At 37.3% G+C, this 21580-nt stretch overlaps 3 protein-coding genes and 1 long non-coding RNA gene across 11 annotated transcripts; 1 reads left to right on the top strand and 3 right to left on the bottom strand.

The window, feature by feature from the left end:
- Positions 1 to 291: 291 nt before the first annotated feature.
- LOC103401953 (pentatricopeptide repeat-containing protein At5g27460) lies at positions 292 to 3265 on the bottom strand. Of its 2 annotated transcripts, XM_070813142.1 has the most exons (4): positions 2870 to 3265; positions 1397 to 2669; positions 1057 to 1209; positions 292 to 891 (listed from the first exon to the last, which is right to left on the bottom strand). In XM_070813142.1, the coding sequence occupies exons 1-2, from the start codon at positions 3164 to 3166 to the stop codon at positions 1437 to 1439; spliced, it is 1530 nt and encodes a 509-aa protein (XP_070669243.1). In that variant the 5' UTR covers positions 3167 to 3265; the 3' UTR covers positions 292 to 891; positions 1057 to 1209; positions 1397 to 1436. The 2 variants fall into 2 exon arrangements, with proteins under 2 accessions (XP_070669243.1, XP_028950241.1); XM_029094408.2 differs by lacking the exons at positions 292 to 891; positions 1057 to 1209 and having other exon boundaries at positions 1266 to 2669; positions 2870 to 3257.
- A 63-nt stretch (positions 3266 to 3328) lies between these two features.
- Positions 3329 to 12081, top strand: LOC103401952 (chaperone protein dnaJ 1, mitochondrial). 7 transcript variants are annotated; one of them, XM_008340675.4, is made up of 20 exons: positions 3329 to 3519; positions 3608 to 3713; positions 3805 to 3873; positions 3968 to 4059; positions 4486 to 4569; positions 4746 to 4784; positions 5132 to 5284; positions 5375 to 5416; positions 5510 to 5597; positions 6670 to 6734; positions 6888 to 6950; positions 7039 to 7111; positions 7583 to 7674; positions 7925 to 7996; positions 8369 to 8425; positions 9219 to 9267; positions 9351 to 9420; positions 10117 to 10212; positions 10667 to 10836; positions 11864 to 12081. In XM_008340675.4, exons 1-19 carry the CDS (start codon positions 3493 to 3495, stop codon positions 10764 to 10766), a joined length of 1437 nt encoding a protein of 478 aa, XP_008338897.1. In that variant the 5' UTR covers positions 3329 to 3492; the 3' UTR covers positions 10767 to 10836; positions 11864 to 12081. The 7 variants fall into 7 exon arrangements, with proteins under 7 accessions (XP_008338897.1, XP_070669245.1, XP_017178659.1 ...); XM_070813144.1 differs by having other exon boundaries at positions 10631 to 10836; XM_017323170.3 differs by having other exon boundaries at positions 5129 to 5284.
- Positions 12082 to 12382: 301 nt separating this feature from the next.
- On the bottom strand, positions 12383 to 16898 carry LOC103401951 (purine permease 3-like). Its single transcript, XM_008340674.4, has 2 exons — positions 15760 to 16898; positions 12383 to 13020 (listed from the first exon to the last, which is right to left on the bottom strand). The coding sequence occupies exons 1-2, from the start codon at positions 16483 to 16485 to the stop codon at positions 12610 to 12612; spliced, it is 1137 nt and encodes a 378-aa protein (XP_008338896.1). The 5' UTR covers positions 16486 to 16898; the 3' UTR covers positions 12383 to 12609.
- Positions 16899 to 17830: 932 nt separating this feature from the next.
- LOC114821777 (uncharacterized) lies at positions 17831 to 19794 on the bottom strand. The gene is made up of 5 exons (XR_011575816.1): positions 19150 to 19794; positions 18809 to 19027; positions 18592 to 18690; positions 18420 to 18500; positions 17831 to 18338 (listed from the first exon to the last, which is right to left on the bottom strand). It is a non-coding gene; the product is annotated as an uncharacterized lncRNA (long non-coding RNA).
- Between the last annotated feature and the right edge of the window lie 1786 nt (positions 19795 to 21580).

Below are 21580 nucleotides of genomic sequence, written 5' to 3'. Positions count from 1 at the left end.
GGTTATTTCTTTCCCAAACTTGATATGAACACAAGTTTTAGAGGTAATTAAGTTTCTAATTCCATCTATTTAAAGCATTCATTATGGTTGAGGAACAAAGATTAATTTTGGGCATGAATTCTAACAGACTTCACCATGATGGTTTTAAATCCGATTTTTTCACCAAAAATGCTATCTTTCGATTATCCTATTAGCATCGGGACCATTAATCCAATTTAGCCAATATAAAAAGTAAAGTACCTATTTTAATTCACATATAATTAAATTCACACACAAAGGGCACGTGAACGCTTCTGGGCCAAATTTGCAGATGAATAGGTAACCGAATGAGCAATAATGTTTCATTCATACAATTCACAAGCACCAATTGGCTTAACTAGCATTCAAATGCAGGACTACTAGGAAATTTCTTGCACGACAGAAAAGCTCACGACGACTTTGTAATTTCCACAAAAACACAAGCATTCAAAATTTGGTCATCCTCTTGACGAACTAAGGACCATTTATTGTTCTTTGTTTCAGTGTGTGACGGCAATTATGAGTGCATTCACCAAGAAAGGGGAGGACAAAGAGAATGTTGCTGAAGAAGCTTGACAGAACCTAAGATCTTGGAAAGTGCACTTGCAGGAAAGAACTTATTCGGAGGAGAAACAATTGGCTTTGTGTACATAGCTGCCGGCAATCATTGTTCTTCGTTACTGAAACCTAATTGATACTGAGACCCTGCCACTGCTCAACGCTTGGTTTGGAAGAGTTCGCGAGGCTCCTGTTCTCAAACAATGCCTGGCCCCTCAAGAAATATTGCTGGAGCACAACAGAGGCTTTCAGCCTTTCACAAGATCTTGACAGCACCATCAAGTTGAAGAGTTCGATGGCATCTCTCACTGGTCCCTGCATATTTTTATCACCAATTCATTCACAAAACTGGTTATGTACGAGGAATAACATGGGCATCAGCTCAGTTCAGGATAGCATAAACAAATAAATACGTAAAATATGAGTAAAATGTTTGCATTTCAGCAGCGTTTTAAAGAGATAATAGCAGGGATAATTAACCTTAAAGTTCATGAACAATGAGAAAACTGGAGAGACTAGGATCAATGTTTCTCTCCCACTTTAAGTAACGAAGAACAATCGCTACTTTGAGTTTGATTCACCCACAAACAGTCAAAGAAGCATTATACTGTCCCTTGAGCCTTCACAGGAAGCCTAAGTTACCATGCAGAAATGTTTACCATAGTTAGTAAATTCGCATATAATACGCATATTATAAACATATTTGTATAATTAGGTTTGAATGAATAAATAAATATTAAAATTAAAAAATACTCGCCGAATTTTTCAAGGTATTATTTTAGCAAAGTTGCCGAATAATACAGGTATTCACGCACTATACCTGTTTCGTATTTTACTAACTATGCTGTTTACAATTATAGTCACACCCTGAAGGCTTGAACAAGGGCAGAAGTCTCTTCATCCATCTCGACTTTGTCCTCCTCCATCATCTTCAGGATGTCAGAGGCTGATCTCTGAGCAGAAAGGTGCATTCTAAGCAGTGATTTGTATAATGTCGAACTTGCAAAACCGAATGAACGTATAACTCTGATATACCAATTTGCATACTCAATGTTCCCATGCTTTTCGAAATAATCGGCAAAGGCCATTACAGTTTCCTCCGATGGCCTCCAATGACAATCTTGCAACATACAAAACCCTTTTTTCATCGCTTCAACGGCTTTGTCCATGTTCTGGCTTTTCAACCGTCCTTCCATAAGGATCTCCCATGTCTTATAATTTGGTTGACCGCCTCTCTCCAATGTGTGTAGATGCAATGCCTCAGCTTTCTCAGTCATTCCATTCCGCATATATGCACCAAGAAGGACGTTGGAGACTCGAATATCATAACTAAAGCAATTGGACTCCCACTCCATAAAAATCCTCTCGGCTTCCACAGTATCACCTAACTTCACCAAGCACAACAGTATCTGCATGTAATTGGTACATGGAATTCTCCCAGCTACCGCTTTACTAGCTTTCCAAAGTCGCAGAACGTCCTCTTTACTATTTAAAGACGCATATTGTGTAATGAGGAAAGAATAACCAAGGCGATTGCAATTAGACAGCTTCTTTTCAGCACTTCTCAGGGCGAAACTGGCTTTCTCAACAAGCCCTGCCTTCATATAGATACCGGCTAAAGTAGACAGAGTGCTCCATCCAACCTCGACGTTGTTATCATTCAACATTTCTTTATAAACCATCTCCACCGAACCAAAACCGGATAGCTTTGCATTCGCATTCATCCAAAGGTTATAGGATAAAACAGTTAAGGGTATCTTGTTTTTCTTCATCTGCTGTACAACAAGGGGCACTTTCCCATATTCAGATGTGGACATATACAGCTTCATCATCTCGTTATACGGGTTAGGGTTCACAATGAGCCCCAACCCGCCAAGCTTCAGCATGAGCGCCTCGGCTTTCTCTGTGTCCCTCTCCACAACATAACCATGAAGAAGGGGGAGACAAGCAGTTTTTTTTGAAGCAGTGCTAAGTTGCTCAAAATACTCTTCAGCTTCCAACATACCATTCACATTTATGATTGACTGCAACCTCATTGCATGATCACCCGGCGACATTCGAAAATCGCTTCGGGTTTCCATCCATGTTAGCACCTGATATCATCATAAACACAATCTACAAATTCAAAACTTACCCCATTCAACCATGGATTATGCAACTCTTCTCCTTCTAAATTGACAAAGTTTCCAAATTTTCATGTAAAGATGTAGGACTTTAACTTTAAAATATCTGCAGAGAGTCCTGATTTACAAACTTCAAGAACATTTTGGGCCAACATGATAAAAATTGATACCTGGAGAGCGTGGTTGAAGCGCTTAGACTTCAGGAGCTGAACGGAGACGCAGCGGAGTTCGAGAACGGAGACCCTGTGGCCTCCGTCGACCCAATTCTGAATCACTGTGGTTGCGCTCCGGTCCGGTTTTCTCAGCCCCATAATCTTGCTCTGAAGCTCGTCGTCTCTGCGCCTATCCGCCGACGATAACGAAGACGAAGACGAAGAGCAGACAGATGACAGCGGCCTCCGCCTTGCCGAGCTTGCAAAATGCGGGACCCATCGTCTCATGCCGGCGAAGATTTCACGGCCAGCCATGGAAGTCCAAGACGGCGGAATTCGCAGCAAGTCCTCCAAGTCTCCGCTGGGGTTTAAGGAAGGGCAAGGACTGTACTTGGTGGGTCCCAGTCCCAGAATATGTTACCCCAAACGGCACCGTTTTCGTGGTTTTAAAGACATAAACCCCCCCGGGCACGCAAAGTGTTGAAACAAAACCCCGTCGGTGGCGGGTGAAATTACCCGAATTGGACCGTCGCTCTCGCTTTCCGATTCTTCTTCTTCTAGCAAATTGCAAACAAAAATCCCAAAATTAAAGTATTTGGAGCTTCATCGATCACAGTAGTCGATCCAAACGCCTCTCGAAAATGCGAAGCTCAAGCTTCCTCGGCCTGGTGAGCGACGCGAACTCGACCACTGATTCTGTTATTCTTCATGAATTTTGCTTTATTCGTAGAGTTTATATATGTATTGGAAATGCAGCTTCGGAGGCGGCTGGTGTCGTCGGTGGCGGCAGAATCGCCCATTGATGAAGCAGATTGGACCCGGAGCCTCTCCTCGCTCAGTGAGGCATTTTATCGAACACCTGGTGAGCTTCATCAACTTCCTGTTCTTACCCCATTGTTTTGTGGTTAGGAGAACTCCCAATCGGTCTTAATTTCTATGATCTTTGAACTTAGGTTCGAGCTCCGGCGGGTCGGTGGTTGGCTTGGCTAGCACATTGGGAATTCGTTATTTCCATGCCTCAGGTTTTCGCACATTCTCTCTCTGTCTCTCTCTCTCTAGCAGGGAGTAGGAAACAGAATCTTTTGGGTTTATGGCTTAAAGTTGATATCTTTGCAGGGTTTTGCCGAGCAGCTGAACGAGATTATTATGAGACTCTTGGTGTTTCGAAAAATGCAAGCCGAGATGAGATTAAAAAAGCATTTCGCATGGTCAGTTTTATTTTCAGTTGCATGTATGTAGTTCTATAAAGGATTTTGGGTGTAATTTTGAGGTCTGGATTGAATAGAAGGAATGCCGTGGCTAAAGCTATTGCATTTCATATAGTATTCACCATATACATTGTAGGAACAATGTTGATAATTTAATATGTTAATTCAGCATCTGGTTCAGTTTAAAATGCATTTGCTTGTTCGAAAGAAAAATGTTCTGGTTGGATGTGGAGTCGGAGCAGCTTTTTCGACACAAATGAATATTGTACGAAGTATTAAGTTGGAATGTAAAATGTGCAATAATGCTGGTCATGTCATTTCCCATTTCGTGTTTCTTTCCACTCTTTTTATCTGATTATATAGTAACTTGTTGCGTAATTCTCCATGATAAAAGTATCTTAATTTTTTACACTATTATGAATGCAGCTTGCCAAGAAATACCATCCAGATGCAAATAGGGACAATCCTTCTTCTAAAAGAAAATTTCAAGAGATAAGAGATGCCTATGAGGTTTGACTTGTGGCCGGGTTGCATTTTACCCAAATTCTGTTTCTGAATGAATTTTTCAAACTGGTCACCCTGCTTAGTAATCCCATAATTACCAAAACTTGTAATATTTTTTAAGCAATCATAAATTTTGATGTGTAGGATTTCCTTTAATCTTATTTTTTCATTGTTAAATCCAGACTTTGCAAGATCCTGAAAAGAGGGCGCAATATGACAGGGTAATAACTCTGTCTCTCTGTCTCTCTGTCTCTCTGTCTCTCTGTCTCTCTGTCTCTCTGTCTCTGTCTCTCTCTCTCTCTCTCTCACACACACACATACCCACACAAACACTACACATTGTTTTAGCTAGTTTTTGTAGTAAAAAAAGTTGAATCTGTTTAGTGAGTACTCATCTTCGATTATTCTCCCTTTTTTCAGTTTTTATTTTTCTTGTACATGGAAGAAAGTGGTGTGCATGTTGTGCTTTTTCCATCAAAAGTTTTATAGCTTCTTTGCAATAAAAATCCTTAATCCCATATAGTGTTTTTAGATCTAACTCAGTTGTTCTTTCTGTCCAATGGAGAAGCGTTCAAGTGGGTCAGAAAACGTAGGATATACAGCTGGACGTGCAGACGGGTTTAGGTATGAGAATCAGAGTCACGGTACTGCTGGTGCAGAGGGGTTTAGATATGGTTTTGAAACTAATTTTTCCAGTTCATTCCATAAAATATTCCAAGAGGTATGTCAGTGCCTGTTCTATCATCAAACTTAATTGCAGCTTGTTGAAACCGTTAATCTTCGTTACTCTGATAGACACTTGATACTGCAGATCTTTGAACATGAGTTTGATCAAGTTGGATCAAATATCCAGGTAAGCTTGGTTCGCTTATGGTCACACTTCTCATGTGGTTCACCTTCTGTATTTCCAAGATGAAATGATTAATGTTTTTAATGTGTTTCATAGGTGGAGTTGTCACTTTCTTTCTCTGAAGCTGTTAAAGGATGCACAAAGCATCTCTCTGTCAATTCACATGTTCCCTGTGATTCTTGCCGTGAGTAGATTAAATATTTTAAGATCCGATTGTGGGTTTTAATTGCAAATCTCTAAATATAATATAGATCTAAAAAATTATCATTGTGTCTTTTGAAAACTTTTGACCATAAAGATGACCACTATTTATTTACTCTTTTATATGGAAGGTTGGTAATGGATTTCTTTTATACTCTTTTTCTTTAATTTAATTTTATATTATTTGGTTGTATAGAAATTAAGAATCATGGCTAGTGTTTAGCATAAATTCTGTTGCTTGGTCGTAGAAGGAACCACTTTTTTGGACTCTGATATTTCCCATTATGTGTTACTATGATATTTCACGATGGGAAGTGTGTTGGAATTTCTCTTTCTTGTTTGGTCTGGGCTCAGATTCCAGGTTACAGGGTCTAGAATATGTGTCCCAGTTCAGGGGTCTGGCTGGACATCGGGGTTTGTGTCTGAAATCCAGGGTTTATGTTTGGGATGTTGTGTTCAGTTTATGAGGTTTAGGTTTGAGTTTATCGTGTGGGATTTGTGCATAAGGTCTGATTTTTGCGCTCTAGGGTCCACGGCTTGGGCATCTATGGACTTGGGAGTCAACTGTTAGGGTTTCGAGGTTTGGGTGTGATCAGAGTCCAACGTTCTGGCTATTAAAGTCCCATTATCTTTGAATTCTGGATTAACAGCTATCTTGGTCTACTTTAAGATAAGATTTTGAACTTCTACAATCCATTTTAAAGTTCCCTCCCCAAATCACAAATCTGATCTTAAGTTCCCAAACAAAGTACACTAGCGACATGCTATCATCACCTAGGATAGAAAAGAACATGTGTGAAAGAAGAAATGACTGTAAACTAGAATCATTATGGCAGAAAGATTGTATTCGGATGGTATTAAGCAAAACCCTGCTATCAGGAGAGTGACGAATAACTCCGCTCTTTAATCGGAATGACAAACAATAATTCAAACAAGATTATTGTCGAAAAGTTTGCACACATCTTTGGATTCATAGTTTTGCATTGTTTGTTTTCATGATCAATTAGTCCCTTGTTATAAGTAATTTCTCTAGTACCTTATATTTCATAATGCAGATGGGCATGGCTATCCACTAAATGCCAAGACCAAAGTTTGTCCTACTTGTAGAGGTATTGGGAGAGTAAGTCTTAAAGATCTACGCTGATTATGATTATGGGAATATTTCTTCTAAAAGGAGTCAGTTTGAGCAGATGATTATTTTATATGTTTCATTCTACTAGTGCGACAAATTATTAACTACAATAGTCTGTTCTGACGTTTAATCTCCTACCAGGTTACAATTCCTCCATTCACATCAACATGCAGTACGTGTAAAGGATCCGGCCAAATAATCAAGGTTTAACTTGATTCCCAATGAGGAGTATTTTGGTAAATTGATTGATGCAAATAATATTGTTGGTGTTTAATTTATCTACCTGTCGCAGGAATATTGCTTGTCATGCAGAGGAGTAGGGATTGTTGAAGGTGTTAGACAGGTTGAAGTTTCAATACCAGCAGGTTGGTAATAGATCGTTTGATTTGATTAACGGGGTTGAACAATGGGATTTCTGATCAGTATACTCTCCCATAATCCATTTGTGTTACATAAATATCATTTGGCTATAGAGAACTGGTATTGTATATTTATATGGGGAGACAGAATTAAAAGGTCAATTGAATATAAGTTCAGAAAACATGGACAATCTTGTCAAGCATTTATACAAAAGAAGCTGCTTTGCTATGCTTGTTTGCCATTATGTATGATAATATTTGGTTTACTCTTATTTTTAATTCTATCTCCAGCGTAAAAAAATGATATAACTGTAGACAAACATACTGAGTGCAGTCAATGTAAAACTGAGTGCCCTGGATTAAGAGAGGGTAGATTCGAGTCATCATGATGTAGCAATGTCCAGATTTTATCATATGTTGTGATTTCAAAATTGAACTTTCATAATTTCTCTCTCTCTCTCTCTCTCTCTCAAATAGGTGTGGAGTCTGGAGACACAATCAGCATTCCAGAGGCTGGGAATAGTGGGGCACGAGGAAGTGAGGCAGGCTGGCTATACATTAAAATAAAGGCACAACTTACTCTATTTCTTTTATAGCATGTTCTAATAAAGTGTTGTGGAGGACTTAATCCTGTGCTTGCCCTTAATAAGAGGACAAGCTGGAATTGTGTCAAGCTTCTGGAATTTTATCACAGCATATGATTATTTGAACTTGATCCAATGAAGGCTTGCATTCAAGTGACTAATTGTATAGAAGCTAGTATGGTTGCGAATGTGTATCCTGATATGCCTTGTCAAATTCCCTTTCTCTTTGGTGTAGGTTGATGAAGATCCTATCTTTTCTAGAGATGGTGCAGATCTTTATGTGGACTCTAGTATTAGCTTTACACAAGTGAGAATGATTCCTTGGTTTGATATGCCTAACAGCCACCTTATTGATATACTTTCTTTTGGCAACTTCTGGTGCTTTCCTCTTAGTATCATATGATGTTATATTTTTGTCTTTTTTCTTTTCCAAATTTACTTTTATCATCCTCATTATTGTTTTCTTTTCTCTTTCTAAAAACTTAATACTATTTCTTTTGTCAACTTCCATGTTTGCTCTAACTATTTATTCGTGCCCAAAAAAAAAGGATAAGTATCTAATGCAGGTTATTTTCCAGTAGGCATTGAAGGCAATTTCGTTGTCCTATTGTCCCATTTAGATATAGTGTTTCTACAAGCGTTAAATATTACTTTTGACGCTGAAGTTTGAATATTTCAGGCTATTCTTGGTGGTACGGTTGAAGTACCAACTTTGTCTGGGAAGATAGAAGTAAAAGTAAGAGTTTTCTCTTTATTCTAACCTCCAGTATCTAAATAACTTGAAACTTTGTTGGCAATACTTTTCTGTGTAGCCACCAAATAAGTGAGCTTTGTTAGTTCTGTTAGGCAACTTGATACTTTATGAAGTACGTCCAACTACATGGCATGAGTTTGGGGTTTAGGGATCTTGAATTGGATACATTGGATGTGTACGATATGGTATAAAGCTGAGTATAAGATGCAGAGTAGCTCTGGAGTCTTCCCATCCTGCTGATATTTGAAAATAAAATTAAAAAATTATTAAGGTCAGGAATCTAATGTGTTGTATGTCAGTCTCAGCATGATTTTTAAGTTCTTTGTTTCTTCCGTGTGGGCATTATTGAATTTTAAATGAGGATTTATGTACTAAAACAAATACTAAAGAATGAGAGGTAAACCCAATATGCTATATGTTAAAAGAAACATATGTAGTTAAATTGGAAAACTGATCATTTATCCTTTGGCTAATCTTACAACCGCCCTGTTCCCACTATGATGGCGGTCATTGCGGCAACGTTCTTATTTGTTTAGGGGCAGATTATAGTGTGAATTAGGCTGAATATTTATTTTATGGATTCAAATATTGGTGTTTCCTAATGAGACTGTATAGCTGACTTACCATATAGATTGGCTTCTTCTTGTGATTGGATTTCAGTTTTGCCGATTGATTACTTTTCTCTTTCAATTCTGCTTGTCTTCATATTTCTATCTGTTCCACTTTCTTCTTGATCCTACGAACTGACTCTTCCTTGTAATCATGGACCTGTTAGATACCAAAGGGGGTTCAGCCTGGCCAACATCTGGTACTAAGAGGCAAAGGTAACTAAATCATTCTTTTCAACTGCTGAAAATTTAGTACCTTTTTCTTCCTTGAAATTTGCTTAGCCAGTATATTGTTGCAGGACTGCCAAAACATGGTTTCCTAGTTAAGCATGGAGATCAATATGTGCGATTCCGTGTTAAATTTCCCACGTAAGCTGTCTTTATGATTTTGTATAACATATGTTTACGACTCAATATGACGACTTTTCCTTTTTTTGTTGTCTGCACATTGGTTTTTGGCACTGTTTGCAAACGTAATACATTTGTAATATGATTATTACTTGAGTCCTTTAGATCATACTTTGTTTTAATTGGTGTTTGTTTATACTTTTTTTTTCCCCTAAATAACTGTTTAGATTTATGAAAATACGCGTTTGCACTGATCAAGTAAAAACTGAGCTACTTGCTGATTTACCCCTGTGCTCAAGTACCTAAGTTGAATTAAAATCAGCACCCACCTCTGCTTTGCTCTGTGAATGATTTGTGGTATTATCTGGCAGAGACTACTGACTAGCATACTCTTGGTTAAACTTGTAACTGGGCCACAGGCTTAAGGCATCACTGGAGCTCATACACAGTTCTTCTGTCAATTTCTTTTCCTGGTGTTGGCTGTTGTACGGCTTCTGGATTAATTTCTACTCAACTACATATATAATCTTTATAGACATTTAGAGGAAGTCCTTTTGTTGCATGATGAGTACAATGTAAGACTGATATGATGTTCTATATTACTGTAGTTTAACGAATTGTAGATCTGGGTTCAATGGTTTTTTGACGTTGCAGTTAGTTCTACGCTACTGAGCTATGAGAATGCTTTTATCTCATTCATCTTTTTTCTATAATAAGTGAACTCAACGAAAGGCAACGTGCTATATTAGAAGAATTTGCGAAGGAGGAAATTATTCATGGAGACAGTACTTCCAGTTCCAATGAAAGAGATTGGTAGGCCATTTACTCATAAAATGCTAGTTATATGATTCTTCCCCCCCCCAAGAAACATATATATTTTAAACAGTACTTAGTTGCTTTTGTAATGTGATAGTGTTTAAGCCATGGATTAGATTCTAGGGTAAGATACACGTATCACCCCTTTAGTTTCTTAACTGTTTTAAAGTTCCTGCTTTTCTAATATGAAGAAAATGTTAACCTCATGTCCTTAATTTGTGTCAGCCGAACCCTTTATTCATGTTTGTTAAATGTAACTGATGGAAGGCATTGTAAAATGCTCATCCTGTGAATTTTATGTTCAAAACAGCTTGGTGGAAGTCAAATGAGCATAAGATCAATTAGCTGAATTACCGATTATCGGTGAATCTTTGTCATTTTCTGATAGTGATGATTATCTTTAACTGGATAACAGGCTTTATCAGCAGCTATCTACTGGTTGAACTTACAGGTTTCAGAGAATCCTTGAACGTGTTTCGAAGCCTAGGTTTATGCTTGAACTCTCGATATTCATATTGATTCTTTTGTTGCTGAACAAATCCATGGGCTGAATGCTGGCCCCAGGCAATTTTGATCGAGATACATAGACTTTTCCATTCTTCCGAGTTCTGTTAATTAAAGGTACCAATCTTCTCATGACTAGTCAGCAAATTCCCCACCCTTTTATTACCGTCCATTTTAATCTGCTCAATTTGGTTGTATAGAAGTGAAACTTTTAAATGTCCAAGTTTGAAAATAATGATTGTCCAATTATTGGCTCAATGATTCTTTTCAAATCTTCACTCTGAAAATTTTCCTCTTAGTGATCAATTTTATTGTATACATAACATTTTTGTCATTGGTTAGTGGCTACATATAATGTAATTATGAAGCAAGATAAGGAGCTGTCGGGATTGGTAATAAGCATTTAAGATACTTTGGTTTTGAGATTGGTAGTAAGGTTTAGGCCATTTTGATAACCATTTTGTTTTTGGTTTTTGGTTTTCACTTTTCGTTTTAGTGATAGAGGGGAAATACACGGGGGAAAGGAGGGATGAAGAGGAGTGGATAAAGGATGGTGGTAGAGATGTCAAAGAAATGTACAAGGAAAGACACACAGAATGAAAACTAAAAAGTATTTTGAGTAGTTTTGACTTCAATACTATGTTTTCACTCACTCTTCCCCTCTCTTCCATTACCCTTCTTTCCCCCATATACTTTCCTTATGTCTCAAGCAGAAAAAGTGAACCAAAAACTGCAAGCGAAATGGTTATCAAACGGGCACTTGGCTTAAAATTGGGTTTTGGAACCAGTCTCTCCTAAGCCAATGAGACTGAAAACATTTACTTAGATGGTATCATCAAGATGATTTATGCTTCTTGTTACAGCAATTCTATGCCTGTTATATGGTGTCATCATCTGTTGAAAGGCTTAGTATTTGTAGTCATTATTATCACTACTCGTGAAGCAGCATCCTCTGGCTGAAATGTCAGCCGCTTTCGCAGTGGTGTATTGGTTAATTGTTCTGTCAACGACTTGAAAATGTTATAAAAATGCTAGCTTCGACTTATTGTCATGTTCGTAGTGAAAGCTCACGGCCTGGTCGGTCTGGGCGAATATGAAAGAAATTAAGTTGATCGTTAACTTCCTTTTTTTTCTTTTTTGGCAGGATGAAAGTTCGTGCAGGTTAATTGGAGTTGGTGAGGATTTACATGAAGGAAATGCACATTGCAAATATTTTGGTGACCTATAATTTAAAAATAAGATGCTCTGTTTAAATGCTAACATTCGTTTGAGCAAGTTCGGACTGGTATATATGAGCCCTTGATGAAAAAGAGACATATGCCCATTGTATTATCTATTATATCCCTTTTTTCTTTTGATAAACCATCATATCTCATCTTTGACGGTTAATACTTGAACAATAGCAACAAACACTAATCTGAAAAATGAACGGTTTAAATCAAGAGATTGAATATTTCTTAACGCCGTATTGGTACATACTTATATATTATCAAGTGGAGGGGTTAATTTATGCTTCTTGTTATGCATGCTTGTTAGATATATTGAAATCTAGAAGTAATCCTTCAACTACTGCAGCTGGCTATTGATTGGAAAATAAAAAAATAAAAAAATAAAAAAATTGTCATCACTAATATTAATTAAGCAACTTAAATAAATCGAAGAATTTGGTAATGCCTAAAACAATTTGATAATTTGACCTTAGTCACACTAAGATTTGTTTTTCATAATTAATCAAGACATGTACACAAAACTAGAGCTTAGAAATTCTTTAACGCATAAAACGTTGCCTGATAATTTACAATTTATTTTCAACCAAAATATAAATACCAAGGGGAAATGATAATATGGGTGCTGCCGCCCAAACGGCAGTGGCGGCCTTCCCCCTCGTTCTTAAACTCCAACTAGGGTTTGTGACTGCTGAGTAGCTAGGGTTCCCTGTTGAGGAACTTGTATTGTTTCTGGTGTGTCTTTCTTTTTCTCTGCAATTTCGATTTCGATTTTCTTTTCCTTTTCCTTGTTGTGTTTTCTCTCACCATAGAAGTAAAAGATAAATCCCCAGAGAGAGAGTGCAAGAGAGACTCCCTTTTCTGCTTGGAATTTTTCATGGTAAAAAATAACTGCTAGGATCTGAGTTACGGGGATTAAAGAAGCAATCACAATTCCAGAAAGCAAAGATGAGGCGCAGAAGATGATTCCTATGGCTCCCAGAAAAAAACCTTGCCATAATATAGCACTAAATACCAGCACCACATAGTATCTGGTTTCCCCAAGATCGAATTTTCTTGCTTCTTTTGGAATAACCTGAAAAAGTTGTAAATAAATTACACTATTTACCAAAGAATATCCTTTTTATATACCAATGATTTCTACACAAATCATCTAAATCACGAGAAGTAAATTACTAGAAATAAATTCTGATTTCTAACTTAAATGAGAAGCATGCGATTCTAACCAGCTTATCCAAGAAAGATTAATCTACCATAACGGAGAACAATAAATTACGTATATACAACAGTTAAAATTTTATCAAATGACTTAAACTGCGCTCATTTATCATTTTATTTATTTATTTTTGAAACACATCATGAGATTAAAATGTACAAAAACGGAAGTAAGATCTCATGTCCAACAAAAATCTTTTATATAATAATGATGAAATAATTAAAACTAACTTCTCAATTTTATGACATGGCTGATCCAGTTTATTGAAAATACATGGTATCTAGTGTACCAATACATATGAACAAAAAAAGTAGAATAAAGTCACTCATTAATTGATATTTGGTACAATAACTTTAGATTAATTCAAAGCATGAAGTAATCGAATTTTAGTAAACCTAGCTGAGGTATTTGTGGATTGGTAATTCCTCTTCAACTTTATTTTAGTCGATTACTCCAGAACATTTATATTTAACCAATTTCCCCACTTACGTTAAATTTTAGAATTTTACATCTGATTCTCTATCAATTTTGGTTACATGACAAATGTTTGAGAGACATAAAGTAATTTTATCCCTAATACGGACAACATATTGCTTTCTTCTTTTCCGCTAGCTGACTCCGTACATCTTTTGTTTGATTTAGGGGTGGTTTGGGAGTGAGGTGCTTAAAAAAAAAGCACCCATGAAAAAAAGCTGTGAGGGTTTTAGGTGTTTGGTAAACTAAAAAAAAAGGGCTTATTTTGGAAGCTGCTGTGAGAATAAGCTGAAATCAAAGGAAAATGCTGAAGCAGCTATTTGCAGCTTTGGAAAACTGGTTTTTTTTTCAAAGCACACGGAGCTACAGTGCTCCTTTAATGAAAAGATCCACTATCAGACTGTTTTTTTTCCAAAAGTACTTTTACAAAAAAGTTTACCAAACACTCTGCTGATTTATTTCACAGCCGCTTATTCTCACAGCAGTTTTTTTTTCAAAGCATAGCAATACCAAACCAGCCCTTTGTCATTGGGCTCCAATTAGCAGTTGCAAAGTATTGGCTTTATGCCCAATTTACCAAAACAAAATGGCTTTATAGCCAAAATGGTCCATGAGATTTGCATAACACATTACTTTGGTCCCTGAGATTGAAAATCAATAGAAATGGTCATTGAGATTGTCCACCATCCATTATTTTAGTCATTCTGTTAAAAACTCCGTTAAGTGTCCCGGAGATGGTCCCTGAGATTATCCACCATCGAGAAAGGTACCATTCTCTTTGTCTCGTTGAGAAGTATGATTTTTGTTTTTGAATCACTCAATTTTGTTGATTATTGAAGAAGTTATGAACGTTTAAAGTTTACCCAGTTTCCGATGAGTTTTCCAGTTTTTCCGCGGACCAGTCACCTTTCAGACTATTTTCCAGCCATCTACGGCAACCATTGGGCTTACAAATATGTATAATCCTGTTATACACTTTCCTATATTCATTTTGATATATTATGGGTCGAATTTGGTTAAGAAACGATTGAGTTATGAAATTTTGAAAATTATCCAAACTTTCGGCTAAGAGCTCCGGGACACTTAACAGAGTTTTTAACGAAAGGACCAAAATAATGGGTGGTGGACAAACTCAAGGACCATTTCAATGGATTTTCAATCTCAAGAACCAAAGCGATGTGTTATGCAAATCTCAGGGACCATTTTGGTTAAAAAGCCAAACAAAATTACCTTTTGCCCTAATACAATTGCCATGTGTTGTATGCTTGACAAAGATGGATGAAAAATTTCAAAATCTAACGTCAATGGGGAAATTGACCATTTATACAGAGAGGTAATCAGCTAAAACTAAAGTTTCAAGATTGACAATTATGTACAAGTTTGAGAGTCAAATCAACGAATTGGTCAATCTAGCTCAGCACTCCACTATAACATTCTGGCTCTTTAGTCCTTTTGTGAGGACTGACGACTGAGGATATACTCCAAAGGAAAAGGAAAAGGAAAACTTGTAGATTTTCTGAACTTATAAACTTGAAAGTTGGCTAGCAAAAGCTTCATTATCTCCTCACAATTCTAATGGCACCTTATAAATTTTTCGTACTTGTTCCACTTAATTAAGTAAAAAAATATACATGTAGGTCCTATTAACTCTTTTTGGCTATACCATTAAGTAAAAAATATCCTTTTTATTTATTATTAACGTTGTCATGATTTCATTGCTACGGTAAAGAACCTAGTTCGTTTATTATTGAATAACAAGTTATATGATTAGTCACTTAGGACTACAGTCTAGTGGTATTCCTATTCACTTGTAAGTGAAAAATCTTAGGTCCGATTCTCATCAAAAACGAATTTGAACCACATTATTGCTAGACCTCTCACCCACCCCGTTAGTGTAGATAATATCGTTTGTTGAAAAAAAAAAAACAAGTTATATGACTAAATTGATTTAGATTTAGCTAAGTTTTTGTAAAGATAACATTTAAAATGTGACTTAAAAATTAGATGGTTCTGTAATATTAACAAGCAAGAAAACACATTAACAATGAATTGAAATAGAATTTCCTATAAGGCTATAACTATGATTGGATGAAGATAACTAAGAAGAGGCCAAATACAGCTAACCTTGAAGTCGTTGTCGATAAGCATTCCCACAGTGCAAAAAAGAGTAGCAAACAAACACATAACCAATTGAACCTCTAGAACCAAAGCATATGTAATGGTCTGCTTGGCCTTCTTGTATGTCAACTCTATCAACGGCAACACAAATCCATACAAAGCAGCCGCCGCCACCGTCATAAAAAATCCGGCAATATACTCCTTATTCGATTCCCCCTCTGGACGATCAGAGCTGGTGTTCAACCCCAAAACAACCGCGCCAATAGTCAACAACACGATGGCGTTTATGGAGAATGAGGTGAACTTCTGCTTCACAAGAATAAAGGCAAAAAGGGCAGTGAAGGCTAAATGGCTAGCGAGGATTAGGGCTGACGTGGAGATCGGAAGTCGAGCAACGCCATAGGCGTAAAGGTAGTCGTCCAGACCGGTGAGGACGCCGATGACAGCGGAGGCTGTAAAGAGTGGGAGCTTCATGAAGAAGAGTTTTGTTGATGGGCCTTCAGTCTTGCGGCGGTAGCAATAAGCCATGGCTATGGGGATGAAGATGATTGGCCAGCCGCCGGTTTCGAGCCAGCTCGAAAGCCAGACACGCTTGCCTCCATGGATGAAGTAGAGGCGCATTACCAATGGACCTCCACATGTGCCTATGGATAGAAGTGCGCAGCTTATAATGAGGAGGACGTTTTTCATGGCAGCGTTACGTTTTTCAACATGATCGGTTTCCATTTGCATCTACGTGAGGACCTAGCACAGATGCTGAAATCTCAGTACCAGCCCGGTAATGAATATGTGTTTCTCTGTGATGTTAAGTGTTTTAGATAGGAGAGAGAAAGAAATGATCCGTCTGTGTGGTAGTGAAATAATGGAGCAATGGATAGTGACATACGAGAGTGTGAAGAAAGAAAGGGAGTCGAGCGATGCTTATGTCAAGGTATATAGCCCAATACGAGTCTATCAAGTCGGGTGAGAATATTGAATAGTCAATGACATACATATAACTTTAAGTTGTCTCATTGAAAATTGGTTTTCATGAGTGTAATTTTCTACTTACATCTAACTGTCAAAGTTAGAGACAGACTTTGTATTTGACTTGTTAATTTGTGATCATGGAAATTTGGACGTTTCTAATGCACACAACCCTCATTTTAAAATCTAGTGTTTCTATGGCTTATTTTTCTTTTTGTTTTAAGGTTGAGATAACCTCCTCTTCTTCTTCATCTTTTTTTTTTTTTTTATGGATGCTAACTACCTTTTCTTCTTATCTTTCCCTACTTGCCCTTCTCATTCATTTCTTGCCATATGGACTCCATTGTTATCACTTTAAACTCTATTATTAACGTGTTAAAATTTTAAATATTTAACTTCCAAGTATACCCCTAAAATCTAACAGCTCTCTTTCGCAACCCTAATTAATTTAGCCGATCCGCTTCTTCCCATCTCTTTTTTCTTCTTCTCTCCATGGCCCTTCCACTGATGGATTGCCAAAAAAATTGCAGAAAGTGAAACCAGTCTTGAAAAACTCATATTTTCCTTCTCAAAATCAAACAATCTACCCACTCGAATCACACTAATCAAACTACACTACTAAATTAAATAGTTTGCGCAACGAGGGAGATTTTGTTGCGCAAATCAATATTAGGTCGCATAAAAACTACGGCGACGGGAAAATTGTCACGCAAAGGTATTGAAAAAAGACATTGCGCAACGAACAATTTCAAACTCGTCGCGAAAAAAAAAATTTGCGCGACGCTTTACTATTCGTCGCGCTAAAGTTATATGAAGGTTTTCGTCGTATGAAATAAAAGGGTACAAGTGCGCTTTGTGACTAGTTCGTCTTGAAAAGTATGCGCGACGAAAAATGTAAGAGGCATGTGGTAATGCGCGACGAAGTTATAAGACACGCTTTATTTTGAGCGACAACTGGTCGACGTCGGGCAAGTGTAATTTTAATTAAAAAAAAAGAATAAAAGGAAAATTAAAAAAAAAAACATTTCATACTACTGACAAAAAAAAATAAAAAATTAATGAATAAAAAAACAATATTTATTTATAACATAAATAAAAATGTACGTACAAATATAAAGTTATAAAAGAAAGCGGGAACAAAACTATGAAAAAAAAGTGGAAAAATCTATAGTCATTTGAAGGATCTTGCTGTTGGTTGGGGATGAGGTCGAAGGTTGACGGGCCTGATTGCTGTGCTTGCTCGGTGTGGAAGGGTTGTGAGGGCGATGGTGCAGAAAAACTGGGGAAATGTATTTCGGAGGAACTAAGGGCTTGTACAAGCATTACATTTGAGACTTGTACGATGCCAGCTCACTCCTCAGGCCAACGATTTCTTGCGTCAAAGCCGTAACCTGGCCCTTTGACTGCGAGGATGACGAGGCTTTACTCTCCCGCCGCTTGGCATTTCCCATCCACCAACAATAAGTCCTTGGCTTCCGACCGAAAGTTTGGTCCAACGTCTCTATGAAGATGTGAAACCTTGCATCCTTAGGGGGATCCACAGACTCAATTGGAGTGTCCGAAGGAAGCTGGGAGGCAGACTCTTGAAGCACCGATTGACTCTTCTCCACCATAGTGGCCTGTGAAAAAAAAAAGGATTATTAATAGAAAACAATTTGAAATAATTAGTATAAATGTTGAATGCTTAAGAAATTACTTACATGAAGGGATTCGGTCAACTCATTCCCAAGTCATACATAAATGTCAGCAAAGATGTTGATCTCCAGAAATTTTGAACCTTCCTAAAATCGAAAAAGATAAGGAAAATGTTAGTAAGAAAAAAAAAATTATTAGCGACATTTAAAAATTAGAAATGAAAGATGTAATATATACCTTCCGTCGCGCCTCCATCCTATAGGAGAAAGGCCTCGAACTCAAATGGTGGAGAAGAGTCTTCTTCTCTAGATTTATCTTGTTCGCCTTCGCCTTCTTCTGTTATACAAAAAATAAACGTATTAGTTGTAATACTTAAAGAAAATTAAAAAATAATAATAAATATTTGTAAAAATTAAAAAAAGTAAAATGAAAGAAGTCGTAATTAAAAACGCACCACATAGCTCAGCTCCTGAAAATGACCGCAAAGCCAAAACCAACTATCTTGTCAGTCCTCCAACTCCTTTGGACAACCCTCCTCGAGAGCGACCTGCGGATCATCAAATTGTTGGAAACATTGGTGCATGTCACTCTTCCACTGCTTGTAGCGTTCGGAGAAGAGGCGATTGAGGTACGCAAACATGTCCTCGTCCATGTCCTCCAAATTGTAGTTTGTCTGCAATGTAACAAATATTTTGAAAGTATTAGTAATAAAAGACAACAATAAATATAAATATATAAATTTTACATGAAAAGCATTAAAAAGGCGACGCTTCTTATGGATAATTGGTTGCACACCGTGTTCTTCGTCTCATCTGGAATCGCCTTCCAAGACTTCCACTGCATAGGGCAAAAGGTCCGCACGACATGCCCAATGTTGTGGGCCAATGCACTATGCTGCTTCGCCGTTGGTGCTGCCCGATGTCGCTCATTGTATCCTATTGGGATACGACCGTTGGTCACCCGAGTGACCTTCGCCGTCTTCAATTGAAGACAAGGTCCCCGGGTGTTTTTCTTCGTTGCAAAGAGATGATAAAAAAATCATTAACCCAAAACTAATAACAAATCCTACCAAAATTTTGGCATAACCTCCCCTATAATTAAAACATTTCCCAAAACCCTGAACATAACATAAACAATATACGTATCCAACACAATGATCACAACAGTTTAATAAAAGCTTCGGAACGATGACAACTTTTTTTATCCTTACATGACATAACTTAACAAATTGAACCTAAAATAACAAAACTGATCAGTTAACATTCGCATACATTTTCTTTCTCTATTTCTCTTGAAAGTTACTTATTGAGCATCACAACTACTTCTGTGGTTGAGGCCACTATTTCCTTTCTCCTAATTGGAACATACTAGGTGTAAAACCCTCCTCAAGTCAGATAGCAGAAATAAGATAGCTTAAAAGATGAAAATCAGGAAGTTCCCCGCCCCCCCCCCCCAATATTTGCCAAGGCAATCAACACAATATTTAAGAACAGCAAACAATTGGAGATGAGCAGTGAGAATAAAGCAGGGATGAGAGAAAGAGAGAGAGCAGCAGAAGCAGAGGGTTAAACCGAAAAGAAACTTCACAAACGAATGGAACAAATCAAGGATGATAGGCGCGTGGAGCGAATGGGTAAAATCGACTTTTCACTACAACAAACAGAAAACAACAAGGCATACAAAGCAAAAACAGAAGGGCAAAAACGTAAGACCACTGGTCATCCACAGTGCTCCAAAACTAAGTTTTTGTATATATGATTTCCAATTCGAGCGTTTTGAAATACCACAACAAACTTCTAAAAATGGCGACAACTGCCATCCAAGAAGGCCAATTTTCGAGCTTGTATACACAGGCTCGAAAACATTGGTGGCAACAGGCTTGGCAAAGAATTCTAAGCTGTCGTAGCAAACAATTCCATATAACCTCTTCCACATTGACATTTGTAAGACTCTGACAGTCACAACCGAAACTTCTACGACTCTAAAAAAATTGCTTCATGATAATTACCAAGGTTTTCATTTCCCAGTTAAACATTTTCGCCATTTCCTCAGCATCAAATCTCTTCCACAGCACTACCATTTCAATTCCGTGAGAAACCCATTTGAGTAACTAAGAAATGACACATAAATTAACAAAAAAATTGCAAAAACATAAAAATTAACAGACATGAATTACGAAATACACACAATTTTGATTTCTTGACAAAACCCATTTCTAAAAGCGAAGAAATTGCGAACAAAAAAAAAAAGAGAAAACAATGGAAACTTTTTAATCCTTACATGACATGACATAACAAATTGAACCTAAAATAACAAAACTGAGTTAACATGGGAATGAGGGAGTGAATTAGGATTGTATATCTGGCTGTGTACCCAAGGCATCGGTTGTGGATCCCGATGGTGACATCTGGTCCGTATTGCGAGGCCGCCGGTGAGTACATCGGGTGCTAATAGGCAACACCACAGAAGAAGTCGACGATGCCTGTGCCTATGGGACTGGAAGACCAACTGGGTCATCCGGATTGACCGGCCTATGGTCCATCTCTGCCGGAGCAGTGGCATCAGTAGTAGGTGTAGTCGACAAACTAGGTATAGCCGTTGGACTAGGTGTAGAAGTCATCGCCCTCCGGGTTCTAATGAGGTGTGACATCTACAAAATTGGAAATCAATTTGTTTCGTACACAAAGATTTAACTTACCGTACACATGCTAATAATTTGAACTTAAATTTAAAACGAAATTTAAAAACCCTAATTCTAAACCCAATTCAAGTTTGCCAGAAACAAAACTTAAAATTGATATACTATACACAAACTAATCAATTCAGATAGGATATAGACCCAACAATTATAACTTATAAGAAGAAACTAGCATAAAGGGCATCCTTACAAGTTTACTACCTAAAACCAAACAAATGTGAGGTGCCTTGGATATCCTTACTACCTTATGTTTAAATAAAGACCTCACAACAAACTAATAATGTGAGAGAGAGCATATCATTATTTACTAGTAAAATCCAGATTTGCTTATATCAAGTGGGTTCCCATATCTTTGAATAATAATAATAATGGAGTTCACAAACAGATTTCATTTGATTTAATGTGTTCCTATTGGTTTGTTATACCTAATCACCATGACATTGCCCTATTTGGCTGAAAACATATTTTACATATAAATTTCCCATTTTTTGTCCTTCTTGGTGAATTAAGTATAGCCAGACCCAGGAG

Source organism: Malus domestica, chromosome 15 (genome assembly GCF_042453785.1).
Source record: "Malus domestica chromosome 15, GDT2T_hap1".
NCBI classification, from domain to species: Eukaryota; Viridiplantae; Streptophyta; class Magnoliopsida; order Rosales; family Rosaceae; genus Malus; species Malus domestica.
This window is presented reverse-complemented; position numbering and strand designations above follow the sequence as displayed.